This window comes from Megachile rotundata, chromosome 16, assembly GCF_050947335.1.
Source record: "Megachile rotundata isolate GNS110a chromosome 16, iyMegRotu1, whole genome shotgun sequence".
Lineage (NCBI taxonomy): Eukaryota > Metazoa > Arthropoda > Insecta > Hymenoptera > Megachilidae > Megachile > Megachile rotundata.
Genome location: NC_134998.1, coordinates 13,833,364 through 13,852,435, shown reverse-complemented (window position 1 = coordinate 13,852,435; position 19,072 = coordinate 13,833,364). Strand labels below are relative to the sequence as shown.

At 41.2% G+C, this 19,072-nt stretch overlaps 1 protein-coding gene across 20 annotated transcripts in view; it reads left to right on the top strand.

Moving 5' to 3' along the window:
* Window positions 1-19,072, top strand: part of PMCA (plasma membrane calcium-transporting ATPase 3) — a 64,574-nt gene that overhangs the window by 17,066 nt on the left and 28,436 nt on the right. For 9 of the 20 annotated variants that reach the window (XR_001096471.2, XM_076541451.1, XM_012289383.2 and 6 more), the window contains 12 exons: window positions 4,911-5,190; window positions 5,261-5,458; window positions 5,572-5,798; window positions 5,889-6,024; window positions 6,107-6,241; window positions 7,701-7,736; window positions 8,739-9,112; window positions 9,196-9,680; window positions 9,766-10,811; window positions 10,994-11,208; window positions 11,560-11,711; window positions 15,961-16,093. Coding sequence is in view for 18 of the 20 variants with exons in the window: in XM_076541451.1 (XP_076397566.1) it covers window positions 5,034-5,190; window positions 5,261-5,458; window positions 5,572-5,798; window positions 5,889-6,024; window positions 6,107-6,241; window positions 7,701-7,736; window positions 8,739-9,112; window positions 9,196-9,680; window positions 9,766-10,811; window positions 10,994-11,208; window positions 11,560-11,711; window positions 15,961-16,093 (3,294 nt within the window). In the remaining 2 variants the exon portion in view is untranslated. Of the gene's footprint in view, window positions 1-2,730; window positions 4,127-4,192; window positions 4,304-4,766; window positions 4,831-4,910; window positions 5,191-5,260; window positions 5,459-5,571; window positions 5,799-5,888; window positions 6,025-6,106; window positions 6,242-7,700; window positions 7,737-8,738; window positions 9,113-9,195; window positions 9,681-9,765; window positions 10,812-10,993; window positions 11,209-11,559; window positions 11,712-12,283; window positions 12,508-15,960; window positions 16,094-18,540; window positions 18,610-19,072 lie in introns of those variants that run through there. The other 11 variants (XR_013041062.1, XM_076541450.1, XM_012289382.2 and 8 more) reach the window with 8 other exon arrangements.

The following is a 19,072-nucleotide window of genomic DNA, read 5'->3' as shown; positions in this document are numbered from 1 at the left end:
CGTTCGAAATACGTAGATGTCGATAACATTATCGATGCCCCGGTACTCGTCGAAAGTGGCGATTTCGATTGATTAGAGAGTTATCAGTCATTAACATACTTCTATAATCGTGCTTTCGTAATTGAGAAATCTAATATACTCGATGGTAATCCCCGATAGCTGTATCGTCGTTACATCTACTTCGATTCGAAACACTGAATCACGATTATTTAATAGATTTCGATTACGTACCGTTTCGACGGTACAGTCGAAACCCTCCTTGTATTTCGATCGCGTCTTTTTTTCAACGAAGCATACCCTATCTCCGAAATTACATCTCCGATAGAGCACTTTGAGCGAATTAGAAGAGACTTTCTTCTCTTCGCTTTCGGCTAGTTTTTCTGCTTCGTGTTCGGATCGATCCGACGCGCGTGTCTCTTTCAACGTCGACGAGTCAATGGAACAGATTTCTTTACGATTTAACGACTTTTTCGATGTCAGGAATACGAAAGAATATTTAAAAAAGAAATAAGAAAATAATCGATAGCGATGCTTTGCTCGTGCTTGCACGTGTGCACGATGTATCTAAAAATTGGTTATATCGACGATGGATCGGACAAAAGGATTTTCGGGTTACAAAACGTACAAAGTGAGGAGCCGCGTTGTATCGAGGGGCTGTGTGCGCTTCCTCTCAAATGGGCATACTTTGACCCTTAGTTTCATAGATGTAAAATCAATGACGAAGCATTAACCGATAAACTGGACTTTTAGACCGCGTATTCGAAGCAAAAGAGTCAACTGGCATTTTCGTACAGACGTTTTAATTAATTTTATTCCCGCGATACTTGTCGACAGAACACTAGAGAAAGGAAGATTTCTCTGTATCCGAATATTTCTAGATAGCCAGATGTCTAGATAGGTAGTTAGAATTAAATAGGTGTCTGTAAAATTACAGAAATAGATGCGGGTCAGTATCAGTATAAATACGTGGTTGGTTGCTGGCACGTGCGGTCATGGCTGATCCCTGAGAGGCCGCTAGGAGGAAGACACACACGGGATTGTAAATTCTTTAAGGGTGGCTCCAGAAATAAAAGAGAGACACGGTACGCGTTGCACGATGCACGGGACACGCGCGAGCGGCCTGTTCTCTATCTGGTTCGAACACGTGAAACACTAATTATACACGGACCTGTCCGTGTAGCGAGCAAGTTGCATCGAAACAGAACGATTTTATCCGATTCAGTGAAGACCGATCCCGTGAGGCATTATAATTAAAGGCCGAGGAGTTATTGTTGGACGTTACCGGTCGCTAGAATTCCCGGGATCATGGATGAATCGATTGTCGTTCGCGCTTCGTCGGCTTCGATATCATTCTTATTTTTTTTTTTTCTATGCTCTTCTCGAAAAGAAGGTTATCAATTTGTCGGACAAGCCGAGTTTCGATGTTGAAACAACGTTGTCTGAAAATAGGGCCAGTTACCACCTTTACGCTTAGTAAGGCAGTAGTTAGTCTTCCCATGAAATCAGCTTCTAATTAAGGAAGCCCTCCCCTGGTCAACAACTCCACACGCATCGTGGATGTATACGTTGAAAAAGAGAGATTACTCGATTTCTCTGAGGTCTGTGCGTCATTAACGGCACGGTGCGAACAACGAAGGAGGAAGAAACGGTTCTGCCGTTTCGAGAATTCTTCGAACGTAAGAGCGTATAGATTACGAAATGCGAAGCTATATCTGAAAGTAGTTCGAACGTAATAACGTCGATGATAATGGATAACGTGACTTTCGATCGTTTCGTTGGCAAAAAAACAATTTCCTCGACAGTGCTTCTATTTTGTTAAAACGCTGCGCCGCGCCGCGCCGGTTAGAGAATATTCGACGCGAGACCGAATATACTTGTATGTATACATTAAAAATAAACGGATAGCGATAAATTGTGCTTAATGGTCGAAACAATTGATTGCGAAGAGTCGAAAGTTCAATAACAAGAATTTCTCCGCGATCGTACACTCGTTCGAGAACTCGAACGGGTGTAAACAATATGGAAGGAAATCCGCGTGAAAATAAAATAGCGTGAAAATAGTTGGAATTGGACGATAAAAGGGAGATTTCTTCTCTCTTTTCTCTTGCTTTGCCGCTCTGTTTGCTAAAGTATCGACTGTGTGTGGTGGCGATGGTGGTGGTCGGGGCCCTTCGGCTCAATCGACGATATCGACGCGTATACGTACCTACTCTCTCTTCTCCAGACCGAAATCTATATAGAACACAGAAAATATCTCTCTTCTCCACGCGGCCAAGGAAATGGCCTCTGACCGCTTCGAACAATTCCTTTCAGTTAAACGACGCTCTTTAAGCCAGAGAGGCTTAAATGTATATAAATTGGACAGAGAGAGAAGAAAGGACATCGATTATTAATATATCCCCGATGATGAAAAGTCGAACCGATCGTGTCACGATCGCGAATTCTTTTTACCGTCCTAATAAATTGATCGGATAATTCGTCCCGCGAACACCGTTCAAACGAGTTCAGCTCGGTTAGATCACCGCGAGTTTTCGTCCTTGTAACGACGATGATGAATGCTGTCGCCATCGGTCGTTATAAAAAGGAATTTACTGTTAAAACTTGTTGTTTAGCAGAAGGTTGGTCGTGTAATAGGATGAAAATAGAGTTGTGAGTAAAAATTACGTAAACGCGATGAATGAATCAGGTTGAACTTTCCAAGTGAAAATGTGCGCGAGTGCTTCAGTATATCGCGAGACTCGAACCGCGATGCATCGGCTTCGTTGAATTCCGCATTGTGTATTCTACGTTCCACAACATCGTACATCGCATACGTATATTGCGAAACGCGTGTGCGCGTTCGTCGCGACGAAACACGTTTCTTCGCTACAGGACAGACTTCTTCTGCGAAAAAGATTAATTAAATTGTTTACCAACGTAATTTTCTATATAACCTTTTCTCCTTATTCGAGCTTTTACGCTACGAAAGCTCTCGTGCGACTTCAGCAACTTTTTTTTCCGATAGAACTTGAAACCTTCGCTGAAATATCTGCCTTCTTCGAACGAACAAATTATTTCGAAAGTTTTTAAGAGAAACTTCTATAGACTCGGATTCGGCGCGAGATCGTTACGCAGAGCTGTTCTGTTATCGATAATGTCGTTAAGATATCGTTAAGGCGAATAAATGACTTAAATAAAATGTAACGATTACTGACCTAATCTAGCCTGAGGCTTTAAGCGTAACCTAACGTAATTTAACCTAATTAATTTCAACGATAAAACCTAATCCAACCTAAACCGCGATACAACTTTATTCTTGAAATTTTATTATTTTCGCAAAATTACGTATCAGTTTAGGTTAGAGGAGCTAAGACTAGGTTAAATCGGCTTAGGTTCAATTTGAAATTTCAATAGGTATAAACAGATATTGGATCAGTAAAATTAGTAACATTCGTTTCTATCACAGCCCACGAGTATTTTACCGCTATTCTCTCTATTACTGATACATATCGTTTATATATCGGTACGATATCGATAGTGCACCTATAATCGATAACGGTAGAGCTCTAGCGTTACGGCTAGCTGTCGATTTCGAGTGTTGCGTATTCCCAGAAGTGCATACGCGAATTCATGAACTTTCGAATCGAATCAAATTTCCAGATCCTCGAATCCTCGAATTTCCTCGAATTTCCTCGAATTTCCTCGAATTTCCTCGAATAATCAATGGAAAAGTTGAAAAACAAAGCAACGATCGTGCGCGCGATACATTTTATTCGGACCCCGAAATTTTACAGATTAGATAATTTATCGAAAGTTTAGTGTTTGCTTTTGTGACATTGTTTTATTCGACGTTGAACGGTGATACGGTGGAAGCTGAAGGAAAATAGTGAAACTTTGCGCAGTACGTGCTCGAGCAGCTAGAGGGCAACACGAATCGATTACTACTTTGCTAATGGCTTATTTCACTTAACACGCCTTTCCGTGGTGAACACGTTCGCTACTACTGGTGTGTCACGATTAGGTTTTCGTGTTAGAGAGATTGACAGGAAAGAATGAAGTTCCGTGACTCGTACCAGTGAAGAGAGATCGGTTTGCATGCCAATTGGCGATCCGCTCTCGGCGTCAACACGTAAACTGTCACCAGAAGGTAAACGGGTATTCTCTGTTTCTTCTTGTCGTTCTGTCTCTTTTCCACGGTCAATGTTATTTTTAGATAGCTATCGCCTCTGTTCGTTCAATCAGACGATCCCATTAGTCTTCTTCGGTGTGACATCATTTCGGAAGCGAATGTCTAGCTCTTTTTATCGCTGCGGATCTTCCCTCGGTAATGACTCATTTGTCAGGATACATAACCTCAAAAATGTGTCGGCGTTCGATGACAGCTACGCTTCGTGACTGATTTTTTACCGTTATAGATTCGTTTACGACGATTTTCCTCTTACGCGCTACATATTTTTTAACCATTTCTATCCTTCGTTGTCCCGAATCGATAAAATTAACTTTTCTTTAACAAATTTCTTACCCTATCTCTGAAAATGTTTTCGATTTCGTATACATTCGTTTACATTCGTTTACGAGCTGATTGCTTTCATTTAGAATTACCTTTTCTATAGGTTATTATGAAAGATCTTCTTTCAAGAGATCAACGGAGTACTATCGAATGAAATTACTTGTTTCTATCTGTCAACTTTAAACAGTAAATAATTATCGATGCAACTATGACATAATGACCCATCTGTTTAAATAACCGTGACGTACGTTCTACCACTGTTATACGCTAAGTATTTATGCCGTAATTGGTATTCGTGTCGGGTCTGTAAAAATCATACATAATTAATACGCGTAAAAATGGTAATACCGTATGATAAATATAAGTTAATACGATTAAGACGATAATTTAAGAAGCATTATTGTTTATTCGTTGGTTACAGCTGTTGGTTCTCCAATTTCCTGGAGGCCGGTGGTGTCAGTGACACCAGAGAATAATACGAGCTGCTAGCGTGAAGAAGTGTACAGTAGAGTTGGCTTAGGCCAACGCCGGTGGACGAGGCAAAATGGCAACGATAGATGGCCGACCGGCCCAATATGGTATCACTCTTAAGCAACTTCGTGAGCTCATGGAGCTCAGAGGACGCGAAGGTGTCAATAAAATCAATAGTTACGGTGGTGTGCAGGAGATTTGTAAAAAGCTATATACTTCACCTAACGAAGGTACAGATTCTTTAAGGTTTTATATTTTTTCTTTAAGTTAACTTGACTAACAAATATTTCTGTCGTTTAGGTCTCAGTGGATCGGCAGCAGATATCCAGCATAGACGTGACACGTTCGGTTCCAACTTAATACCTCCGAAACCACCGAAAACGTTTCTACAGTTAGTATGGGAAGCTTTGCAAGATGTTACGTTAATCATCTTGGAAGTAGCGGCATTGGTCTCGTTAGGTCTTAGCTTTTATCATCCATCGGACGAAGAAGAACAACGTGAGTACGAATTATAAAAAAAGCTGATAGTTCAACGTTAAAAGTATATGTTTCTATTTAATTAGAAAAGTGAATCGACTTATCAGAAAATTTTCTTTCCTACGAATTTTCAGCTTCGATCGATGATGACGAAGCAAAATACGGCTGGATCGAAGGACTTGCTATATTGATTTCTGTAATTGTGGTCGTATTGGTAACCGCTTTCAATGACTATTCTAAAGAAAGACAATTCAGAGGTCTTCAAAGTCGAATAGAAGGAGAACATAAATTCTCCGTTATTCGACAAGGAGAAGTTAAACAGATCTCTGTATCTGACATTGTCGTTGGCGATATATGTCAGGTATGTGTTTCACATTGACTTAGAACAACACGTCCTGCGAGTACGTAAAATTACAACTATTGTTCTTAAATCGGGTAATACATGGTTTAGATAAAATACGGAGACTTGCTGCCAGCAGATGGTATCCTTATACAAAGCAACGATCTCAAGGTGGACGAATCCAGCTTAACCGGGGAATCGGACCATGTTAAAAAGGGAGAAGCGTTTGATCCTATGGTACTCTCAGGTAAAATTACTTTATAGGTCAGACATTGATAATATCTTTCTCGAAAGCACGATAATTGTTATGGTAATAATATTTTACAAAGGTACACACGTGATGGAGGGCTCAGGAAAGATGTTAGTTACCGCTGTAGGTGTTAACTCACAGGCTGGTATTATCTTCACTTTGTTGGGTGCTGCTGTTGATCAGCAAGAGCAAGAAATCAAGAAGATGAAGAAAGGTATGATGCAAAGTTGGTTTTTCTAAACGATTATGGATTTAAGTATCCTAATTGCCATTCCAAAGTTTTGAGGATGATCGAAGTAGTGTAGTCCTCGGTATATTTATCATTTTGAGAACAGACATTGATAAGAATTTGGCGGTAGTTTTATTAATTTTTTTTCTTTTCTTTTCTTTTTTTTTTTTTTTTTAGAAAGTCAGGTAGTCTAGTTTAACAACATTTATTTTGTAGGGATTTGTTTTCAGAATGATACAAGCTAGAATTTTATACGACTATAGTATTCCCTTTTTTTTTTGGAGCAATTCAAACTCGCTACTTCCTTGGAAAAAAAAAAAATATTACCAATACGCATTTCATACGAAATCGAATCGCTCTTTATTTCGAGAAAAATATTCTACGAAGTAGCGGGTTATACGTACATTCTGCATGGCATAAAATACATGAAAGAAACATAGAAACGATCAAGAGAGCAGCAGCATGGTGTTCATTTTGAATTGGTGTGAGAATACTTAATTGTGAATTTAGTCTTTAGTCATTTGTTACCCTTTTGTCTCCCTTGGCATGTGATTGCAATATTTTTGAAACCGTTTACTAATTATTACTGGAAACAAACATTTAGCTTACTTGATTACCGGTGAAATCGTTATTCAGGGTTACGCAAAGATAAAGAAGAAAGAGAACTAAAATAAATGAAGAAGCTTTCGAAAGTCGAATTTTGAGTAATTTCGCGTGAAAAAGATTCAAGCATTTAGTATTAAGGCACATTAAACACCATCGTTATTACTTAATCACATTTTATGCCTTTCTGAAACGTTTACATCAATTTGCATTTAGTTGTAATGTCTGTATCGACGTTTTGTATGTTTATACATAGAATATTTATATCGAATAATTTCAGAAATTTTTCCTTTTTTCTTTTAGCGCCACTGTTGCATTAAGATTGATTCTTGCTCTCAGACATCTCGTTCCCTTCTTAAAAGAAAGACGGTTAAAACGAAGGCAAACAATTTAGGCGTAAGTCTACTATACGGGAATTTAATAGCAAGAGTCAATCTTAATTTATCGAGAAACAAAATAAACATAAATCCAGTATGCTTTCTTGTGATATTTATGTTGTGTACGTCTTTCGTCGTTGTACAACCTGGAAGGCCCTTTAAATGTATTAAACCATTTGTTCTCGTTTATTCATTAAAGTATATTGTTTCGACGAAACGATTAATTAGTCATTGCAAATAGAGTGTCGCTTTGAAAAGGCCAGTGTTTTCGAAACCTTCTAGGCTGTCCACTTAGGATTAAGCAATTTACAACCTTAAGAGCAGATGTTAGAAATGAAAAATTTAGTAATTGCTAATGGAAAAGAGAATTGCGAGTATAACGTTAACTTTTACTACGACTGGCATATTACATTTTTAGATAGACTGCTAATCAATTTTGTTTTGCATGCGTTTTTTTTGTCTAGAGGCTAAGAAGCAGCGGAAGAAGAAGTCATTAACAGGTGAATAAAGTACTATCATAAATCATTACTGTTCATAATTTTCGGTGTTAAACGTGTATATCAAACGAGCACGCGCGCGTATTTAGTTTATTTTTATTCTTTCTTATCGTTCTATTGTCTCTTCTCTGATTATTTAAACATTCGGTATATGTATATCACACGCGAAAATTCGTTTAGCCATTCGCAAAAAAAAAAAAAATTAGAAACACTTTTAAATTAAAATCTTTGCCTTACGATCACTCTGTCTGTTACGTTGCATATTCTGTGTAGCCTCTGTACATTGAAAGGTTTTCGTGTTTGTCAAATCGATCACTTTTTTTTTTCCTTTTTCTTTTTGTTTTCGTTATTTCCCTTCTACTTGGTCCATTCGTTCGTTGCGCGAAGTAAATGGGAAGCGATTCGAGAGAGCGCGTATAGTAAAGTTGTCTCATCCGTGCTTCTGTGTACTTTATATATACGATTATTTGAATGTTTCAACGGCAGTGGTTTATGCATTTGACAAGATACAAGATACTGTAATTCTGTATAGTTTGTTCTCTCTGCATTTCAGCAACGCTCTGTCACCCTCACCACCTTTTTACGCGTCTGTGTTTCTTAACTCGTAATCGTTGTGCCTTTCGATCGATTTTTAATTATTCTCTTTCTCGACGGCTTATTCTACTGTCTACATTTCTTCTTCCCTCTCTTCGGTAGATACCGATTACTAACATTAGTCATTTAGCCAGTATCATAGTAAGAAAGTATTTATGTAAACGATTTAGTCGGTAAGCGTTCCGAAGAAAAGCTCGATTCCTATGGTTCTCTTGCTCGTACGTAACTCGGGCAACACGTTTTAACGGTAATAACGATGTTTTTAATTATGGAAACCGTTGTACGGGTTCGCGAAAAAATTGAGAGAAAGAAGACGAGAAGACGAGCGAAATCAGAGAAAATAGGAATCGAGATTCGTACACGATATTCGTGGAAGAACTCAGACCCAGTTGTCGTGTGTTGTCAATAAAGGAGACGAAGCTGTAGAAATAACCGGAAACAGTCACGTGAGCGGAGGAGGCAAACACGAGGGTGGAGAGAACCATCACGCAGCGAGCCACGGAGGAGGCGGAGAAGGGAAGAAAGAGAAGAGTGTTCTTCAAGCCAAGCTAACTAAACTCGCCATACAAATCGGTTATGCCGGCTCGACCATAGCAGTGCTTACCGTTGTCATTCTAGTCATTCAGTTCTGCGTAAAGACGTTCGTGATAGACGAGAAACCTTGGAAAAATACGTACGCTGGTGATCTGGTGCGGCATTTGATCATCGGTGTAACGGTACTGGTAGTCGCCGTTCCCGAAGGTCTTCCTCTAGCTGTCACCTTGTCTCTCGCTTATTCCGTTAAGGTAACAATTATTTGGAGCGATATTATTCCGAGTTGGCGTAACGCGATCGAATAACTCTAATCGGCGTGTTCGCGCGATTCCAGAAAATGATGAAAGACAACAACTTGGTGCGCCATTTGGATGCCTGCGAAACGATGGGTAACGCAACAGCTATTTGTTCGGACAAGACTGGTACACTGACAACCAACCGGATGACCGTCGTTCAGTCGTACATATGCGAGAAGATGAGCAAAACGATTCCAAAGTTCTCGGATATCCCGAGCCACGTTGGAAACTTAATAGTGCAAGCTATCTCCATTAATTCGGCGTACACATCCAGAATAATGCCCTCGCAGGATCCTACAGAATTGCCGCTTCAAGTCGGCAATAAAACCGAATGTGCCTTACTTGGATTCGTAGTTGCCCTGGGCATGAACTATCAGACGATACGAGACGATCAACCTGAGGAAACGTTCACGCGGGTGTACACGTTCAATAGCGTTAGGAAGAGCATGTCTACCGTCATCCCGAGGAAAGGTGGCGGGTATAGGCTCTTCACCAAGGGCGCTTCCGAGATCATTATGAAGAAGTAGGATCGTCGAACAGACACGCGTTAGTTTAGACGATAGTCGGTAGAGTAGATCCTAATTAATCGTCTTTCTTCTCGGTTGCAGATGTGCCTTTATATATGGTCGCGAAGGTCATTTGGAGAAATTTACCAGAGAGATGCAGGAGCGTCTGGTAAAGAACGTAATCGAGCCAATGGCGTGCGACGGACTTCGTACCATCTCCGTCGCTTATCGCGACTTCGTTCCTGGCAAGGCAGAGATCAATCAGGTTCACATCGACAACGAGCCGAATTGGGACGACGAGGAGAACATAGTGAACAATCTGACGTGTCTGTGCATCGTCGGAATCGAAGATCCGGTTCGGCCGGAGGTGCCGGACGCGATCAGGAAGTGTCAAAAAGCGGGTATCACTGTGCGAATGGTGACGGGAGACAATATAAACACTGCACGTTCTATCGCTCTGAAATGTGGCATCTTGAAGCCGAACGAAGACTTCCTTATTCTCGAGGGCAAAGAATTCAACAGGAGGATCAGAGACAGCAACGGCGAAGTACAGCAGCATCTTTTGGACAAAGTGTGGCCGAAGCTGAGGGTGTTGGCCAGATCGTCGCCGACGGACAAGTACACGCTGGTGAAGGGTATAATCGACAGCAAAGCGTCCGTGAGTCGCGAGGTCGTTGCCGTGACCGGCGATGGAACGAACGACGGGCCGGCTTTGAAAAAGGCTGACGTCGGTTTCGCCATGGGTATCGCCGGTACCGACGTGGCCAAGGAAGCTTCCGATATTATTTTAACGGACGATAATTTCTCGTCGATCGTGAAAGCAGTTATGTGGGGTAGAAACGTCTACGATAGTATAGCAAAGTTCTTGCAGTTTCAGCTGACTGTCAATGTCGTCGCTGTTATAGTTGCTTTTATCGGGGCATGTGCCGTGCAAGATTCCCCCCTTAAAGCGGTGCAGATGTTGTGGGTGAATTTAATCATGGACACGTTAGCGTCTCTCGCATTGGCCACCGAATTGCCTACGCCCGATCTTCTTCTCCGTAGACCGTACGGTCGTACGAAACCGCTCATCTCCAGGACAATGATGAAGAATATTCTCGGTCAAGCTGTCTATCAGTTGTCCGTGATTTTTATGCTTCTTTTCGTTGGTAAATATCTTCCGGTATCGTAGACCGTCGTTCGGTCATCCCGAATCCAAAGATACATTCTTGCCGGTAGATAGATTATCGATTAATTCTTTCGTCGTCCGAGAGTTTTTGGATTTTGAGATGGCCGGAGGCACTCGAAGACGCTTCCGCATCCTTCTAACGATCAACCGTCTGATCGATAGGTGATAAGATGCTCGACATCGAAACGGGGCGAGGAGTAGCACAGGCTGGCGGCGGTCCAACGCAGCACTTCACCGTCATCTTCAACACGTTCGTCATGATGACTCTTTTCAATGAATTTAACGCCAGGAAAATCCATGGTCAGCGTAATGTCTTCCAAGGAATATTCACCAACCCCATATTTTACTCTATCTGGATCGGCACGTGTCTGTCGCAGGTAAGTTTTTTACCGATTCGTTTCTATGCTTTTTCATTATTCTTTCTCTCGTTCGAATCTTATATCGGGGAAAATACTCGTTTTTCGCGCGAAACCTACGATTCCGTCGAAACAACAGAGAGAATTCGAAAACGTTTGAGAATAGACACGGGCACTTTCACTCTTCTTTTTCGATCAGCCTCGATCCACCGAGATAGGTTCGACAAAAAGGAAGAGAAAGAAAAATGCTCCAGCCAAGCAGAAACGAAAGGAACCAAAGCGAGACACACGTCCGTTTACTTATGCGGGTGACATTAAAAAGTTACCGGTTGCTTTGTTTCCCTTTAATAAAATTATCTGTCTGTTTTCTAGGTAGTTATCATACAGTACGGTAAAATGGCGTTCAGCACGAAAGCTCTCACATTAGAACAATGGATGTGGTGCCTGTTCTTCGGAGTCGGTACTCTATTGTGGGGCCAAGTAATTACGACAATTCCTACGCGCAAGATTCCTAAAATTCTTTCGTAAGTTACACATTCACGTAAAAAAGAAAAGAAAAAACAATCATTTTATTGTTTAGATGATGAGAGATACTTCTGTTCGATATAGCGGGTGCAGCCTGCAACAATTTATAAAATGCTCTTTCGCCCGTCTTTTTTACTCGTTTAACGAACATTTCCGGGATATTAGATACACTCATCCTTACAAAGTACACAGGATGGTTCGGTAATTTTATCTAGCCGAAATACTTGCATTATTTTTCGAGACGCAAAAAATGTTCTCGGAACTCGTTTACGAAAGTTCCTCGTTCCGGAGAGAGACCGTTTCAAGAAAGTGCTTTCCATTCGTTTATCGAACGGACTCTGTCTGTCTTTGATAACCTTTTCGAATCCCTTCAATATCTGGTAACTTTCGTAAACGATGTTGTTTTGTATCTCGATAAAAAATGGAAATACTTTATTCGAACAAAGTTACTGTTCCACTCCACTGTACACGTATTGTATATATTCTTTCGGTTTCTCTTTATTTTTCGATATACTTTTCTCGTTTTTTTTTTTCTCTCTCTCCTGTTTTTCAGTTTCTATAATCTTTTTAGATTTCTGTTCGGTTATTTGAGTTTAAAATTTGAAAACGAGAATGCCGGAAGTCTACGTATAATCGCGAACATTTTTGAGCTGCAACGAAACGAACGACAAAATCCGTGAAGCCACATGCTGAAAGAACAAAGAATAGAGAAACAAACAGGGAACAATAACAGTGACAAAAGTATGTGGATTTCTTGCTTTCTTGCATCGTGCGACGCGACAGGAACGCGTTGTATCGAGTCCAAGGGATATTCGTAGAAAAAAGAAAAACCTCTTGAAGCTTCGAGAACGAACGAACGAACGCTATTTGCGTTCTTAACTTGTTTGAAAATGACAACCACCTAGTTAAACGTAAGATTTGCGCGATTATTATTTATACTTTGATGGGCTCTGAAACGGCGTGTTATGCCGTACACGTAGCTCCGATGAGTTTTTTATTCGAGATCCTCCCGTTACACGATAGTCGCCTTTGCATGAATCTGTTTGTTCTTAATTATAAACACCGATATCGAACGGAATCTGTTTAACATGTATCGATGTTTGGAACACAATTACGATCGAGTCTAAAAAGTCTATCGTCTATAAAAGTATATTTATTAGTAAGTATTGCACGAACGTTGTTGCGCGAAATTCTTAATATCGAAGAATTTCCGGAAGAAATTAATATTAAGAATTGTCGATACTCGTTCGAGTGTACCGTCCGTGCAATACCCTTCATGTATAACTATCAAATACGTGGTGTAGCGATCACGAAAAGAGCTGTTCCAAATCAGAGAGAAAATCGTGTAAAAGGTGTTGATAGAGAAGGGAGGCATGCATCGTGGAAAACTCATTATTATTATTATTATTATTATTATTGTTACTATTATTATTATTATTATTACCGTTGTTATTATTATGATTATTATTATTATCGTTATTAATATTATTATTATAGTCGTTAATCGTAGAGCTTCGATTGGTTTATATTTTTTCGCTTACTTTCGAGTCCTTTACTATTTGCTTTTGCCCGTGAATATGTTTCTCTTCCTTCACCGAATTAGCGTGTCGCTTTACGTAGCATGCTCCCTAGACGCCCAATTAAAACAGTTTCAAAACACCAATGAATTGGACACGTAGACAGAGAATGATCACGCGTACTCAGCTATTCCCTCGCTCCCATCTTTGTAGTTGTAAGTTAGTGCTGGCCAAATAATCCCCCGTCGTTTCTGAAACGTCGTACAAACGTCATGAATGGGTACATGGATGTTTGGGTACGAACAGTTCGGTGCATCGGTATCCGAATAGTCGATCAGAGATCGAAATCGTTCGCGACACTTTTCGATCGAAATGGATATTTATCGGAGAAATTAGCTTATACATATATGCTGGCATTAGTTTGCCGAAGAAATTTACGATCTTGGCGAATCGTGTATTCGGATATCGACGTATACGTATCTAGTATCTTCATACTAGAGAAATGTTGAAGCTCTGTCGTAGGCTTAGCCATTGCATGACTGAAAACCCTTCTCCAAGGTCTACGTACTTGTTTGTGTAAGAAGTAACTAACAAAATGGCGTCCCGACGATATCACTACACATTTTTTTAATACGTATACATTACATATTTTGGTGCAAGGGATCTCAGTGGCGCGCTTAAACCGAGTTCAGCGGTTCTCGAGATGAAAACCCGAGACCTTAGTTAACGAAACACCATAAGTGGTACTCTGTTGCGCTTAGCATTTATATCCGTAAATCACTTTGCTCTCTCGCTGGAGCTATTAACCGAGTCTGTTTTTTTTTTTCTTCAGCGACTTTTTAACTGTCTGTCTGTCTATCTATCTATCTGTCTGTCTGTCTTTCTTTCTTTCTTTCTTTCGTTCTTTCTTTCTGTCTGTCTGCCTGTATTTCTATTCACCTTTGTTTTTTTCTTATTGTCTGTATCTTCGTTGTGTACGATCCGTCTTTACCTAAATTTCGCTCTTACTTTCGTCTTTTTCTCCTTCTATATTATCTCCGTCGAATGTACGAAATCAATTTTCTTTCCTTCTCGCTCGGTTTTCTATCTTTGCATCCGTTTCTCTGTCCGCTTAGATCGCCTCCTAATTCGCAAGCAAGATCCACACACGGACGAAACACGCGCATAACCGAGCCACTTGCGAATTGGGAGAACTCTTGCCGCATCGAGCAAGCGCTAACAACACGAATACTAACGATTAAAATGAATGAGGGACATACGATGATCGATGCAGGGTACAACATGTACATGTTGGGGTGCTTCTGTATGGTCCTGGTCCGCTAAACAACGAACGCGTGCACACTAACCATCGTTTACGGCAGCGACGAGAAACAGGAAACGCGTGGTTTCTCGCTTCGTTTAATCTCTTCTCTGCATATAATTCGCTTGTTAAAGCTTTTACGAGCCACTTGTCGTAGGACACATAGAGAAATAGTTGTGGTTTTCTCGAGCCTCGATCGAACCGTCCCTCCCGAAACAGGTAAGGGAGAGATCGCATCGTTGGACGAATAACGACCGTACACCTATACATGCATACATACATACATCCATGCACGCAAACGCACATAAACACACATACACTCAGAGGGAAATAAGGAAAGACCTCGCGTAAAGATTGTCTGATCTTTTCACGAGTCGCGTGCGTGAAAAAGGAAAAAGAACCTGTCCAGAGGAGAAGGTAAAAAATACGTTTCGGATGATCGCACCCGGTCCTGTCTAAATACGTCCGTGTCGCGGACGCATCGTTCCCTCCGCCGATCCTACGCCTTCTCTTTCTCCTGCTCATCGTCATCTTCGACTCCTTTTATTACTTATTTCTTTTCCGTTCATCGCTGCCGTTCTTTTCCTGACAAGTACAAAAGTATCTCTTTCGTCATCACATACACACACACACACACACACACACACACGCACGCACACACATACACTATACGCGCTCGTTACACGGAGCGTCATTCGTTTCAATCCCATCAGCAGATATCGCATATATCGCTCACTTTGTCCGCATTGCACCTCACATCGCATCCCCTCGTTCGTTGGCTCATTCTTGTTTACACGTCGCAACATTTCTCTTGTATGTATGTATTATCTTACCGGTTGCTTTACGGTCGCAGAAGCCGAAACTGTTCGGACACGGATCATACGCGTTTACCGGAAGCGATATTCGTTCGAGCACGGTGCTCGAGAAAGAACATTGTCCATTGAAAGAAAGAACCTTTAGGATTATATGGAGTTCGAAACAATTGCTTCCGGTAAATTCGGCATGGTCCGGCGAAACTTTGAAAAATTCTAGCTCTCTGCGATTCGAAAGTAACCCGTTCGTCTTTTTTTTTGTCCGTCTGCTTTCCTATCTCGGCCATTTCCAAATCATCGTTGCGTCGCCACCGATCCATTCTCGCCATTTGAAACGAAACAGACAGAGAATACGATTAGCCAGCATCGTCGACACCCGTTCGAGAGAACGCGATTAGGTGTCCAAGCTAAGGAGCGAGGGGAAAACCGTAAAAAAGAAAAGAAAGCGAATAAAAAAATTTGTCGGTGCAGTGCGTCGAGGAGCCGGCTCTGCGCGTGTCATCGGTCAACTAAAACAGAAAAAAAGTCCCTTAAAAAAGAAAACTACCTACTTTGATTATAGCCAATGTGTAACAGGGATCGAGTGATGAAGAATTGGTTTCATGTTTTTTAAAAACAGATGGGGCCGCGGCCAGCCGGATGATATCGGTGCGATCAATCTCGGAGATGAGAAATTCGACCCTGACTCGGATAAAAAGCCGCGCACAGGACAAATTCTATGGATCCGTGGTCTAACACGACTACAGACACAGGTAACTATCCCTATCTCTCACTCTCATGCCATCACTCGAAGTCAGCGTTCTCTCGTCCCCCCTTCCCCCGTACCGCCGGGATAAACTTAGAGAATCCGAAAATAGAGAAATAACGAAACGCCAAAGAAAGGGGAGAACAAAAAGAATAATCGAAACAGGACCACAAGAGAACAACCCAACCAAGCGGACGTTTTCGATTTTTCTCCGGCCCTCGGGTCGACGAGGATCCACCGCACACCCACGGCGAACCTCGTTTTTAGAACTTCCCGAAAGTCCACCGTCCATCTATACGCGGCCGATGCCGCGTTCAACGGTTTTCGAGCCACGGCCAGTGTTTTACCGTCATCGACTGTATTATCATCAGCCCGATATACCATCTCGTCATCGCAAATACGAGTTGTTCTCTATTCGATCATGATCCCTGTACACAGGCTGTCCACTTGGCATGGACGTTTCTTTTTCGAGTTTACGCGCTACAGGAACGAAACACGGTTTGCATTTTTTATTCTCGAACGATCGAACGCCCCGTTATTTCTATCGATCGAGAAGCTTCGCCGCGAATGTTCTATCTTTAAATTCCTTTCCGTGTTCTGGACCTGTGCATCGAACGAGTATCGTCCATGCGCCGTCGCTGCGTTACAGCCTGTGTACGCGCACGATACAAAAAGTATATATACGTGCGTTTATATACTTTGTTTCATACATGTGTTTCTTTTTTCAGTTAATATCGTTTTTCGTTTTACTCGTTTACATTCAGAACGTTCTTTACCTTGGTTTGCATTTTCATTTGAGTTCTTTGCCGTGTTACCTCGACGATGCGTACCTCGCGTTTTTACCCTTTTCGCCGATCTTGCGATACGTACATTCCGCGTTAGCCCACAGAAAGAAAGAAAGCTCGACGATTAAGCGAACTCTGACTCTCTCGACGTCTAAAAGAGCTCGGCAGCCATTTCTTTTCGATCCGCTCGATCTTCTTCGGGTTTCTGCACATGTTCCTGTTTCTCGATTAACGGTTTCTCGGGAACGCTGTTACCCGCGATAACTTCGAACACGATTCTAAAAAATTCTACGGAGAATACTCTATACCAGGCACGTTATTTAGGCCGACTGGAAGAAACGATCGCGTTTTCGACGCTATAATACTAGCGGAGTATTTCATTTTTTCTTTTTCTTTTTTTTCTTCCCCCGCGAAAGATCGGATTTCTTGTCAGGATTACACTCGTACAGACTCAACACGCTCACTGCCACATTGTAGCAATTAGTGAATTTCGTTGGAAGCTTTACTTTGTCTCGAGAAGAACTCTCTCCACGAAGCACCTCTGACCCTTCATCGGAACCTCGATACGAAATTCAGGGTATAGACCTCTTTCCAGCTTGCGTCACCTTCTCGACGATCGTTGCCTGATTATTCGAAACCACTAGAAGCACGTAGATGTTCTAGACTAGGCTAGAGTCATCGGTTTGCTCGACGTAGAGGCACGAATCCGACCATATATAGTCCTCGTTCCGTCCCAAAGCTTGCGTCGAGTTACACGTCTATTATTCCTATATGTATGATTTTCGTCGAAACGCGCGACTCCCAACGAAAACACGTTCGCAGTTTTTAGTCGGATCGTAAGGTATAAAAGAACGTTGTCGAAAGTACATAGATTCGAAATGCGCGGGACGATCCTTTTTTGGACAGGACAGTGTACCGACATTCGAAGATTATATTCTTCGATTCTCGACTACTAAGACAATCGCAGCGGACTGTACAACGCTTCTATTAATCGATGCTCGAGCGAGAGTCGGAAAGGACAAACAAGCTGCCCTTTCTCGTCGACGATGCCTCTGTGCCTCGTACGCGTCTTTTCGATTCCGTTACTTTTCCTCGTTCTTTCGTTCTTTCGTTCTTTCGTTTTTCCGTAAACGAACGGATTAAACCTGATGAAGCTAGCGCCATACGTAACGTGATCGTGATCGCGTAAACCGTTTACGTTACGCCATCGCGACCTCATCGATTTATAGGCCACACCTTTTGGACGCGCGACGAACTCCGTTTCAAATAACACGAAAAAAATGACTGAAACACCTCGTTAAGCGTGTTCGCGACTCGATGGAACGATTGCATGGTCCAAAGGAAACGAAAATCGGTCAAGAAATTCACCGAAATCATGATCTCTACTTTCTTTATTCTGTTCACTTACTTCGCTTTCTCTCTTATTTCCTTTCTTCTTATCCTCGTAACACTACTCTTCGCTATAGCTAAGTGAAGCAAAGAAAAAAGAAAATACCGAAACGACGATGAACGAACATACATACGTGTAAGGTTAATTCGTTGAATCGATGTGTCCCTTCACGAATTACATTGTAAGCTATATAAAAACAAACAAACAAAACAAGTATTATTGATACCACGATCCAGTTAAGCTAATTATATAAATTGAATATGTATAACCTACTTTCAGACGAGCAATAGAACTCTGGTGCAGAATGTATCTGTGACAGGCAGATCCCCCTCTCAGGATTACTATATGGTTAGTCCGCAAGTCCAATCTCCGCACTGTTTGACCGTTCTTTCAATATTAATTCTTTATTATTATTATTATTATTATTATTATTATTATTATTATTGTTATTATCGGTTTGTTTTTCTTCTTTTTTCACAGTTTTGTTTTACATTAACCAGTTTGGCTCTTTTGAGTTTCCCTTCTCACTGGTGCCTTTCCGTTTAACGTACTTGATTTTCTTTCTCTTATTCCTGTCTCTTCTCTTCTTAACATCGCTATTTTAATGTACCTTGATTCGTGCTCACCTTCATTTCTCTGATTGGACAACTTCTGTCTCTCTCTATAATATATATATATACATATACTTTATTTATTTATTTTATTTCCATTGAGTTTGACTTATGATTGTCTGATGGCCTGTCCTTTTCTTTCATTCTATCAATTTTGCTTGCAAGTTGCGAGCTTCTACTCGCTTCTTTCTCGTAATACA